Source organism: Lonchura striata, chromosome 3 (genome assembly GCF_046129695.1).
Source record: "Lonchura striata isolate bLonStr1 chromosome 3, bLonStr1.mat, whole genome shotgun sequence".
NCBI classification, from domain to species: domain Eukaryota; kingdom Metazoa; phylum Chordata; class Aves; order Passeriformes; family Estrildidae; genus Lonchura; species Lonchura striata.
The window spans coordinates 13031907-13044658 of record NC_134605.1 but is presented as its reverse complement, the minus strand read 5'-3'; the positions used below and the strand labels follow the sequence as shown (position 1 = coordinate 13044658).

Sequence of the window (12752 nt, the reverse complement as noted above, 5' to 3'; positions counted from 1 at the left end):
GAAAGTCATGCTTCCTTCTAAGTACTAAATCTAAATTATCACAAAAGACAGATGTTAGGAAAGGAATAATTTGTTTCCTTGCTCACACATTTTATCCTTTTGACATAGAGAAGATTTAAGAGAAAAATTCAGTAAAATTTTCCTCCAGGATGAATGACCAGTAAAATGTCGGCAGTGATTTTTAGGATACAGCCTAGACTACGTTGGTCACATTTCGCTGGAGTGCAGACAGATGCTGCCAGTTGGGACACAGAGGATCAGCGGGAGCCTGAAGTTGGCAAGGAACAGAGACAAAAAGTACATGGAGAAAAGCAAACACAGCATTAGGTAACAGTCCCTTTCTCATTTCATTTCAACAAATCACCAGTGAAAATGAGGGAGTTTTCATTTCTCCTTCAACCAAAATAACTCATCTGAATTACTATTTCAAGTGAGATGTTAGATCTATGAATTCTTGCACTAGGTTTGTGAGACAAGGTTTTGGTAGCAAGGGGGCTACAGGCTGGCTTCTATTCAAGATGCCAGAAGCTTCTCCATGCCCGAGAGAACCAACCTCAGATGGCTCCAAGATGGACCCACAGCTGGCCAAGGCTGAGCCCATCAGAGACAGCAGTAGAACTTCTAGGATAACACATTAAATAGGGAATAGCATAGTTAAGGGGACAAAAAGAGCAGCTGGGAGATGTGAGTAAGAATATTGAAGAATACAGCTCTGCAGACCCCAAAATCAGTGCAGAAGGAGGGGCAAGGAGGTACTCTAGACACCAGAGCAGAGATTCCCCTGCAGCCCATGGAGGTTCAGTGGGGAACAGAGATCCCCTGGTAGCCCATGGGGAATCCCATGCCAGAGCAGCTGGATGCCCAAAGGAGGTTGTGACCCATGGGAAGACCACAGTGGAAGAGGCTCCAGGACGCAGGACCTCCTGGAGAGAGGAGCCCATGCTGGAGCAGGTTTGCTGGCAGGACTGGTGACACCACGGGGAACCCACACTGGGCATCCTGTTCCTGAAGGGCTGCACTCCCTGTGAGAGACCCAGGCTGGAGCAGTTCATGAGGAACTGCAGCCCATGGGAAGGACTGACACTGGAAAAGTTCATGGAGGACTGTCCCCATGGGAGGGACCCCACACTGGAGCAAAGGAAGGATGTGAGGAGTCCTTCCCTTGAGGAGGAAGGAGTGCAGAGACAACCTGAGGAAGTGACCATACCCCTCATTCTGCATCTACCTGTGCTGCTCAGGGGAGGAGATAGGGAAAACAGAAGCAAATTTGAGGCAGGGAAGAAGAGAAGGATGAGGGGAAGGTGATTTTAAGATTTGGTTTTATCTCTCATTACGCTACTCTGATTTGATTGGTGATAAATGAAATAAATTTTTCCACTAGTCAAGACTGTTTTGCCAATGGCAGTAATTGGTAAGTGACCTTTCCCACTCCTTATCTCCACCAAAAGCCTTTTGTTGTATTTTCTCCCCTCTCCAGCTCAGGAGAGGAGTGAGAGAGCAGCTTTGGTGGGTATTTGGCACCCAGCCGAGGCCAACTCACTACAATTCTCTTAGTCAATCAATTGTAAAAAACAATGTTGGCCGTTTTTAAATGGCATCAAACCATGGAACTGCCCTAAGCCACTTAAAAACTCACAGCTTCTCCTAATTTGGTTTCTTCCCCCTGGTATATACACACAGAATAAAAAAAATACTCTAGGACAACATTTGTTTTATTTTTGCCTCGGGGATAACAAATTTAGAAAGATTTAAACTGTAAGTTAAATCTGCAAGGTTTTTATAAGGAACAAACAAGAGCAAGCAAATACTGCAAGTGTCCACTGATTAAATCTTGTGTTACATAAACAGCCTCAGCATGCCATTTTTCATTGTAAATGTGACAACCAGATGCCCCCTGGCAACTTTCAAAAAAAGAGTTCAAAATCAACCTAAAACTGTACAAGAAAACACAGAATTCATTATGCCAAAATAAATGGGTTTGGTGATCAAATGTTAGAGCTTGATTTACTCTGAATTATTTATAACTTACTCTAAAGAACTTATGTTTGAGATAACAGTTGTAGTAAGTTCCTCAGGATACAGACATTCAGAGTCAGCTGAGCATCTGTGCAGACTGGCTACATTTTTGCCTTTTTTTAATACATTGAAGTAGTTCCATTTATTAGGTATGTTTTTCTGAAGTAGAACTTGGTATTTTAAAAAACCCTAATTTGTCAGGGTGCATTCTTCATTTCTTTTTTCCTAAGTTTGACTTCTTAGAATAATGATTGAACTGCTTAAATCTTTCTACATTCATCTAGCTTTGATGGTCAAAGCCCAGTTTTTTCCCAAGGAATTCCATGGGAAGAGGATGCCAAAAAGCCTTAGCCAAAAAAAAGGTAAAGTTTTAAATAAAAAATTTATTTTTCTCACCAGTTCATTCATCTTTTCCTCTCCTTTCATCAGTTTTGCCAAATTGCTACTACTGCCAGGAACCGACCCAATCACAGTGGCAGTGACTTAATCATTTCCATGATTTCCATTTAATAATCTTGGTTTTGCATTATTTTCTATAGCATATGCTAGTTATTAAACTGCAGGAATTTTTCAGCAAAATATCTTTAACATCAGTCTTTTAATTCAGCAGTATATTACTAATTTCTATCTAGAAAACACACAGTGCATACTAGCTACACTACAAGCTCAGACGAATACCTAGACACAGAAAATTCTTGTTCCTCAAGTAAATGGCTTTCCCATCTCAAAAATTCTGGGAGTAGCTATGTGAGAGTTAGGTGTGGCAATGATGAACATCATCACACCTAAATCTGTTTGTGAAGCCAGTTCTATACACACAACCGTGCATACAGCTTTGGAAATCAGATCATGGATGAAATAATACCAGAAGGAAATCCAGGCTACTAGGACAAGGAAACAGATGTGACTCTAAGAGCTGCCAGGAAGGTCTGCAAAGGTCTGTTGTGCAAGTAAGACTGTAAATAGAAATATATACATAGGTATACATACGTTGCATTGTCTTTCTAAATCACTACCTGGGGAGCACTGAACTCCAGAAAAGCTACTCAAAACTTCGGAATTTGCTCTTTCACAAAAGCATTCTGCATTTAGGCAAGATTTCAATTAGTGTTTGTCTATCCTCTAACCTGAAATCACATGCAAGAAATGCTAACATTCTACTCTCCCAAGAGAGGTTTTTTATTAAAAAGGGAAGTGTGCTCCTCTTCACTTCCTCCCTCCTCACACTTATTCTCCTGCAACAACTTTAACTGCCCTGAGAGAAAAAGAATGTGCAAAGTATTGATCAAACACCTTACATAAATAAATACCTAATGGTTCATCAGGGTTTCTATTAAATTCCCATCTAAGTAAGAGACACCAGGAGAACAAAACGTAGAATACTAATAAGCCATAAAATAACTCACTTCTCTGTTTCAAAAGCTAAAAGCTATGATTTATGAGCTTTTTAGCTACATGAAAAAAGAAATACTTGCAATGTAGGTTCCTGTTATGTTAAAGAGAATTTATTTTTATTATTTTTGTTCTTTGGAAGTTTATCATTAAGTTGTTACCACAACAAACTGAAGACTTAAGTGCTGTAACTATTGCTTTGGGATGGTATTTGTTTTGTAAATACTGGGCTATCGGCAAAGTAATGCTATCAGCAAAGGAGGCAGAAAAACCCACTAGATTTGAATGATAGATTTCAGAATTGGATCTTGTGCAGGTGATTACAGATAATAAAAATGAGATTTGACTACATTTAAGCTGGCACTGCTACCTACAGCAAATTCCTAAACGCATTCCCCTGGGTGCATGATTGCCTTGAGTTTACCTACAGTGTGACCCAAAAAAACCATCTGCTATTCACACAGAAAAGGTAATTTGGGCTCAATTTGGACTACTTTATAAATGTTTGATGAAATTATTTGGTTTGCTGTAGAAAAGAAGGAAGACTAATCCTGGAGCTAAACTAGCTAGGATATAGCTAACTATACACATTTGCCCATCTAATCATACGTTTGTCTGCACTGAAGATATACAAGCATAATCTGAGGATAATCTGAATTATAACAGTCTTTTATTTTCATTTGGAAAGCAGCCAATGTAATTCCCACTGAGACACACACAGACAGCTCTTCAAGGTTTTATCCTACCAATATGCACATGAGCAGTCTCAATACGTTTAACACATACATCCAATTCCTCAAATGCCCAAGTGTCTAAGTGGACAAACATTTATGTTAGAAACAAAACTTACTCCTAAGACTTTACCTTCGACACTACATTCCTCTTTCAACTACTATTTGTAAAAGCAGGAAAAGTATATAAAGAGAAGTAGATTTCTTCATTTATTACACTGATTTTACTAATATTTCCTCTACAAGCACCCCATTCTAATAATCCTAAGATTAACTACTGCAAGCTTTTCCAGAACCGCATCTTAAATAGTGGGGAGGAAGGAAGAACCCTGTAATGGCACTTCAACACTGTACAGCGTATTTGGGGTCAGACATCCACCTAAATTAACAGGGAGGGGGATCTGCTCAGGTCCAGGCGTGACTGCCGGCAGAGAGAGGCGAAGGGGCAGCAGAGGGAAGGGAACTTCAGGAAGCAATTACGGAAGGGGCGAGATGCCCGGCCGCCCCCGGCAGGGGATGGCCACGTCCAGGCGGCTTCCAGGAGCCACCTGCGGCAGCCGGCACAACAAGAAAAGCTGGCTGATCGCTGCCATGGACTTCGGCTGCGGCAACAGCGACGCTGGCGACGACAGCGCGCCGAGGCCGCGGCGGGACAGCGCTGCCGGCCGGGGCTGCCCTCAGAGGGCGGCTCCGCTCCGGAGAGCCCGCTCGCCCCGCGGAGCGGCCTCGCCCCGGCCCCGGGAGCGGCGCCCAGGCCGGTGCCTGCCGCGGCCTCCGAGCCCCCGCTCCCTCCCCGCGCCGGGCCCGCCGCCTCACCACGGCGATCTCCTCGGCGGAGCACTCCAGCAGGCTCTTGTCAATGGCCTGCACCTCCGCCTCCAGCTCCGCCGCCATCTTCTCCCTCCTCCTGCCCCCTGCCCCGCGCCGCCGAGGCCGAGGCCGGGACAGCCGGAACGGGGTCCGGGCGGCCGCCCAGCCCGGGGAACACACACTTCCGCCCCGCCTCCCGCACGTCACCGGCCGCCGCGCCGCGCTCTGGGGGCTGCAGTCCTTCCCCGGCGCCGCCCGGCCGCCGCTCGGCGCTCCGTGCCCGCGGCCGTCTGCGGGACCCGCCCCCGCCCGCCCTGCTCGCCTCGCGGGCTGGGTCAGGCTGGAAGCTGCCACATCTGGTCCAACCTCCCTTGCTCAAGCAGGGTCATCCCACAGCACACGGCACAGGTTTTCTTTCCGACGGTTCTTGAGTATCTCCAGTGAGGGAGACTCCACAACCTCTCTGAGCAATCCGTTCCAGTGCTCAGTCACTGCACTGTAAAGTTCTTCCTCTAGTTCAGGTGGAAGTTCTGTGCATCAGTTTCTAGTCCTTGCCTCTTGTCCTATTGCTCGGCACCACTGAGAAGAGCCCAGCTCCACCCTCTTGACACCCTCCCTTCACATCCTGATAGACATTGACGAGGTCACCTCTCAGTCATCTCTCCTTGAGGCTGAACAGGCCCAGCTCCCTCAGCCTTTCCTCATAAGAGAGATCCCCCCAGTCTCTCAGTCATCCTCACTGCCCTCCATGTGACCTGCTGCAGAAGCTCCACGTCTCTTTTGTACTGAGGAGCCCAGAACCGAACACAGCACTCCAGATGATGCTTCACCAGAGCTGAAGAGAGGGGCAGGATCACCTCCCCTGACCTGCTGGCAATGCTCTTCGTTATGCACTCCAGGATTTTGTTGGCTGCCTTGGCCCCAAGGACGCTTGTTGAACACTAGCACCATCAGCTCGTCGTTCACCAGTCTCCCGCAGTGCAAAGCGATGTCTGGGACTGGGGTAATTTCCAGTGCGGCTGGCAAAGCTGGGTGCCCCTCTCAGCTGAAATGCCCTTGTCAGCACTGCCAGTGGGCAGTGAGGGCTTCCTGGAAGCCTCCAACATTCAGTGCGGGTGGAAAGAAAATAAACCAGTAAATTATATGAACATGGCAACTGTGGCTTTAAGACAAGTATTACTAAATAGCAGAAGCCATAAATTCTGTTGCTCAGCTTCCAGGGGACAACCCAAACTGAGGTGTGGCTTGCTCATTCAAATGAGGATGCCAGTCTGCCTCTCAAAAAACAAGTCAACACCACCAAACCCAGCAAACAATCATCCTCCATAACTCCTTTTCAGCACATTCAGGCTCGACATCTTACGAGGACTTTCTGAAAACCTGTTGTACCACTGCTGTACCCATGGGCTTGCCTTGCACCTCTGTAATTACAGCTGGGCCCAAACCAAGCAGACGTGTCTGACCGTGCCTGCAGCCATGGGCGCCTGAGTGTGCTGAGGTTTTTAAAACACACCTTCCTTCACTTGCTGGCAACTTCTGCATGGACATAACCATCATGCACAAAGGAGTACTATTTCGACCTCGCACATCCTATCAGCCTTCATGTCTGAGATAAGGACCCATCCAACAGGACCCTCACCTAGCAAATCCTGCTGAGGAAATCTCTGCTCTGGAGAATTTACACTTCCAAATCTAGACAATGCATGGGAGGGGAATAAATATGTAGGAAAGGCAGACCAAGTCATAACTGCCTGCAGGTGCCTGCAGCTAAAGGCACCTTGAAATGTTGCCTTTGCCAAACAGTGCTAAGTTAAAAAAGCTGTGCATTGAGAGTGAATGACACTTCACATCTTATATTCCTTAAAACTTGGTAAGCATTCTCACAGTGAGTATGCATAGTTGCTTCTTCCCTTTTTTATCTCCTTTCCTCTCCCTCATTCTCTCCTCAATTAATAATTTACATATCAAATTTCCCAAGAATAAGTATAAATTCCTTTTGTATGTACCCTTCCTATATGCAGGGTACATATTTTACTATATTTTTATCTCCTTTTCCATTTCTTAAGTAATTGTTCTTAAAACACAGAAAATAATTATATATTCCTTAGAAGATCAGTAAAGCCCACGCTGTTTCTCATTCATGCACTGTGCATGCCTAAGGAATACAGAAGATGAGTCTTCTTTGGAAAATAGCGCAGGGTGAAGGAAAGCTGTATGACTTAATTGTTTCCCTTTCTGGGCTGCATGAAGAAAATGTTAGAAAAATCCTGGAGTTTACTAATGTGAAAGGCATCTTATTTTACCTAGTAAAGTGGGCAACACAAACAGAAATTAGCCTGCAAAGCCATTATTTCTATATGAACATAACAATTTCCTGAGTATCTTTTTCTACAACTTTGGGAAGAATTTTCCATAACATTTAGCCTGTGTCATTTACTTCATAAGCAAAGACACCATTCAAACTCAGGAGTAATAATTAAGGTTTAGGAGACTGCCTTTATCTTCTGCCAAAAAGCCTAACTCTTACCAAGTGTATTACTGAAAAAGAGAAATCGAGGCAATTTTAATGTTTCAGTAGGGTTAATATTAAACTTTCATGGCATTTCTCTGCTCTAGTTGAGATGTTTCTGGGTCTCACCATGCTTTCAACACAAAAGATAGCCCATAGAATGCTACAGACCATGGTTATGAAAGATGCAGATGTCATCTATACCTCTTTCATCTCCTGACCTGTCTGTTCAAGCACTGCTTGCCTCTGCCATTAAAAAATAAAAAGGAGAAAAAAATAAAGAAACCAAAACCTAAATGGTAGTTTGACTGGGGTTCAATTAATTTAATTGAGGTCTAATAAATGCTGTGTCCATTAGGAACACAATGGTGCCCTGGTTGAACCCCAGACGGCAACCAAGCAACACACAGCCACTTGCTTACCCCCCAACCAGTAGGATTGGGGAAAAAATTGGGAGGGTAAAAGGTAGAAAACTTGTGGCTTGAGATAAAGACAATTTAATGGGTAAAGCAAAAGCTGCACTCATAAACAAATAAAAGCAAGGAATCAGTTCACTACTTCCTAAGGGCAGGCAGCTGTTCAGCCATCTCCAGGAAAGCAGGGCTCAATCACATGTAGCATTTATTTGGAAAGACAAACACCATCACTCAAAAAGTTCCTTCCTGTTCCTGCTGCCCCCCACTTTGTACAGTGAGCATGACATCCTATGGTCTGAATATCCCTTTGGTCAGTCGAGGTCACCTGTCCGAGCTGTGTCTCCTCCCAATACCCCATGCACCCACAACTTCCTTACCAGTGTGGCAGCACAAAAAAGACGTTGGCTCTGTGTAAGCCCTGCTCAGCAATAACAAAAAACATCTCCATATTATCAACCCATATTATCAGCATAAATCCAAAATAGAGCCCCATACTAGAGAACCACTGGGAAGAAAAATAACTCTACTCCATCCTAAACCAGCACAATAGGCATAACTGAGGAAATTAATATTTGTCACAGGGGATACTGATGGTTCCTTTCTTAAATCTGTTTTAGAAGGTACTAATGAAACACCCACTAGAAGACTGCTACTTGATGCACCAGAACTCACCCATGGCAGCCAAGCTGAAGCCCAGCTGTGTCCAGTAGGGCACACTCCAGAAGGCTCAGCATACAATAATTCTTGTTATCCTGGCTGAATGCTGCTTGAACGTGATCATCTTCAGGGCCTGTTGCATTTTCAATTAGAAATGGATGAAATCAAGAGGTAAAGGGATGTTGGAGGGAATTTTTAAGCAGCTGGTTTGCTGGTGTGTTCATTGTACCTTAGATGCAGTCAATTTGACATAATTGTATTAATTTGAATGTAAATATAAAAATACTGCATATCTAGACTGCGGGGATAAATGTCTATAAAGAAGACTCAGAAAAACAACATGCTATTTAATGGAGTTTTCTGTAAATCATTATGAAAGGTGAGTCTTGTGAGAAGGATTCAGAAATGCTTCAATTCTTTGTGGAATGTTTCCTGGTACAGTTAAAAAAACTTTTTAAAAGCACTTCCGTGGCTGTTCACTAAAACAATGATGCATTTGCAACTTAATTTGAGGTTTAACTATTAAAGCAAATGGTCATCATTTTGCTGCATGAAGTTGATATTACATACCTATATCTAAAACCATCACTTTGAAAAGACATTTGTATCTCCTAAATCTTCCCTAAGTCAGCAACCCTTTCCACTAAAAAAAAGTATGTATCTAAATGTAGAATTCCGGTTTGTATTTTCAGTAACAGTAATTTTGATGAAACTGTTTGCTTAGTAGATACTGAATGACCAAAGTAGTGATTTTTACATAGCAAATACAATTTTAAAAGCCATTATCATTTACATGGTTTTCCTCCCTTCCTCTTCAGTGCCAGATGAGGTAGGTTTGTAGTCACCATCTCCTTCATAGTCTTCAGATAAATTCAGATGGTAATTCTTTTATTTCTGTGCTGCCAATTCCAAAGACAAATTATGCTGACCAAAATAGAATTTTTCCTGTGATAATGTTAATTAAAAGATGAATTGTGAATGAGGTGAACAATGACACCCAGTACTTGGTGGATTGATAAGACACAGCTCACTAAGCAAGACATTATTCAGAACAAAAGAGCACACGGTAATCTGCAAACACAGGTTATTTTAGGGATTTGGTTCAGAATTAGAGTATTAAAAATACTGTCTGACAACCTGTAGGTGATTCTTTGTTCCTTGGAGGCACTAGTGCTATAATATCAGCCCTTTTAGCAATAAATCCAAATAAGCTTATTTCTCTTCCCAGCTCTGTCTTTGCATGAGCTTAGATTATAAGTGTATAATATTCTAAGCATGATGTCAAGGAAAATTATTTTTAAAAATATACTGAAAGCAGAGCATATTGCATAGTAACAGTGAATATAGGAGGCATAATGAAAGCATAAAGATACTGTGGCCATGTTCCCGTCTGGTGAATGCTCTCTGCAAGTCTAGCAAAGGCAGTTACATAACTGATTTTTATTGCATTAGGCAACAGCAATATTGCTAAGCAAACCGATGTGCAGAATTAGAAAGCTTCTTCCACAGTGGAAATGAAGAAAAAAGACAGAGGAAGGGCTCTCACTTATATCCAGTAAGAAGGCAGGGCAAGAGGATGTGCATCTTCATTAGTGGATCGTGTCGGGGGGCAACATGATTTATTTTCATCACGTAGTGCCTTAGAAAAAATACAGTGCCAACTCAGTCCATGATAATTTCACTGCTTTCTGCAGCGTAACCTGTCAGCAATCTAGAGCTCAAGCTGGTAAGTAAAAACATCAACCTCTAAAAGAGATTTAACAGGAGCTAAGATAATAGTATCTAATGAATTACACAGGGGGAAAAACTAACATGGGAGCAAAGGGGGAAAAAAAACTACACATGCAAAAATGTGCCTGATCTCATCTGTTTTCACTGTAAATTCAGAACACTGCTAGTGTGTATTTAGACATAGCAGTTAATACAGGCTGGGGGATGAACAACCAAGAGCAGCCCTGCCCAGAAGGACTTGGGGGTGCTGGTGGATGAAAAGCTGGACATGACCCAGCAATGTTCACTGGCAGCCCAGACAGCCAAATGTGTTTTGGGCTACATCAGAAAGAGCCTGGGCAGCCAAAGGCCAAGGAAGGGGATTCTGCCTCTCTGCTCCCCTCTGCTGAGAGGAGGAGTGCTGTGCTGCAGTGCTGTGTCCTCCTGCAGTGCTGTGTCCAGCTCTGGGGCCTCCAGCACAGGAAGGACATGAACCTGTTGGAGGGAGTCCAGAGGAGGCAACCGAGGTGGTTAAAGGGATGGAGCACCTCTCCTGTGAGGAAATGCTGAGAGAATTGGGATTGTTCAGCCTGGACAAGAGAAGACTTTGGGGTGACCTAACTGTGGCCTTCCAGTACCTGAAAGGATCCTACAAGAACAATGGAGAGGGACTTTTAACAAGAGCCTGTAGTGACAGGACAAGGGGGAATAGATTCAAACTAAAGAGTGTAGGTTCAGGCTATATATTAGGAGTAAATGCTTTATTGTGAGGGTAGTGAGGCACTGTAACAGATTGTCCACAGAAATTGTGGATGTCCAATCCCTGGAAGCATGTAAGGCCAGGCTGGATGGAGCTCTAAGCAACCTGGTGTAGAGGAAGGTGTCCCTGCTAACAGCAGGGAGTCTCAAACTAGATGATCTTTAAAGTGTCTTCCAACCCGAGCCATTCCATCATTTCAGGATACAAAGAGGTCTGTGAGCTGGTAACAAGAAAGTCTGTTTGTGGCTCAGAGGTGGTCAGCTTTAAAACCTAGGAATGTGCAAGAACCACTTGAAATTTGTTCTGTGTAGCTAATGTCCTTTCCCAGCACTTTTTGATGCTAATGAACGTACCGGCTTACGTTGCAAGCTTCCTCTTTGCAGGACTTTCACGTGGTTGACTACTTTTCAAGTTTGAAAAAATTCAAATATTCTTGAGACTTCTGCCACTTGTGTTTGCGTGGCAAACAGAGTGGCAGGCAGGAAGGCATACAGAGACAGTCAGCCGTATGAAGTGTATGAAGTGTAAATGTTGATGCTGCGTTGCCGTAGGACCAGACCTTTAGAACCCTTGCACTAAGAAAGCGCAGTCACGGTATAGCATCCACTGCAGCGCTAGCAAGTGCACTGTCAAAGCTCGGGACCCCAAAGCTGCTCCAGCGGGTGTCGGATGTGGTGAGGCAGGCAGGTGAAGCAGTCCTGCCGAGCCCGGTTCTCCCTGCTCTTCCCGCGGCCGGCGCCAGGCGTCGGCAGGCGGCGCGGGCACGGCGGTGCAGGAGCGCCCCGCTCCCGCCGCTCCAGCCGGCGCTCCCGGCTCCCGCTCCCTCCAGCCGGCAACCGGAAGGGTGTGGGTGGGTGCTGCGGCTGGAGCAGCCATGAGACTTCACTTTTTTATTCCCCCCGCCACTCAAGTCAAGCGTTAGCTGCTTCATGGCTGATACTTCGGGAAATTCAAGGCATTTTTGAAATGAGTCAGGTGTTAGAAGAAATGTGCTGTGCAGTACCTGGGGCCCATGAATAGGTGGTAGGAGAGGCAGGACAGGGAGAAAGCAGAAGTGCCCAAGGAGTTGCCTGCGGAGATGTATGGCAGGATGAGCGCTGCAGTTATCCTTTGGGAGAAGAAACTGGAGCAACCTCCTGTAGCAAGGTCTCTGCCTCAGCACTGCAGAGCAGAGGAGCTTCTGAGTGTCAGGAGCAGCTGAACATCCGATGGTGACACTCGGTGACAGTGCTTGTTCTTGGCTGATGGAGACCAGAACTGATACTGAGCCACTGGAGAAAGAGTTCTTGACTCCGTCTGAAGCCCCATTTATGTGTAGTTATGCAGGGGATGCACAAAGGAAATGGGAATATACAGCCCACAAGCAAAAGCAGGGTGGATGAAAGATTTATCTGGGAATATGAAAATGCTTTTAACAAGTGAACTAACTCTTCTTCTTTTCCCCTTCATTCACACAACAGAGCAATTTTAAATTAGAACGGGTTGTAACAGATTTAATTTAGATCACCATGGTGCCTAGTATAATGCTACAGCATATTCTAGTTTATTTTTTCCTCTGATTTTAAAGGGCTAAACAGTTTTTAAATTGTGGATTTGTTATAGAATGTATGGCTGCTAGGCGGTCCTAACCAATTAGAAATCTTTTACTGCACCATGATTAATTTTGTTAGATAAAACTACTGAAATACAACTGAAGGTAGAAATAAAAAGCATTTAAGTGCTCTACAGTCATGATTTACTCTTCAGAGATG

The 12752-nt window shown here is 44.3% G+C and overlaps 1 protein-coding gene across 2 annotated transcripts in view; it reads right to left on the bottom strand.

Moving 5' to 3' along the window:
* Window positions 1-5141, bottom strand: part of UBR2 (ubiquitin protein ligase E3 component n-recognin 2) — a 55256-nt gene extending 50115 nt beyond the window's left edge. Inside the window, exon 1 of one of the 2 annotated variants that reach the window (XM_021547609.3) lies at window positions 4956-5141. In XM_021547609.3, the coding sequence (XP_021403284.1) occupies window positions 4956-5033 (78 nt within the window). In that variant the 5' untranslated portion in view covers window positions 5034-5141. The remainder of the gene's footprint in view (window positions 1-4955) is intronic. The other variant, XM_021547608.3, reaches the window with a different exon arrangement.
* Between the last annotated feature and the right edge of the window lie 7611 nt (window positions 5142-12752).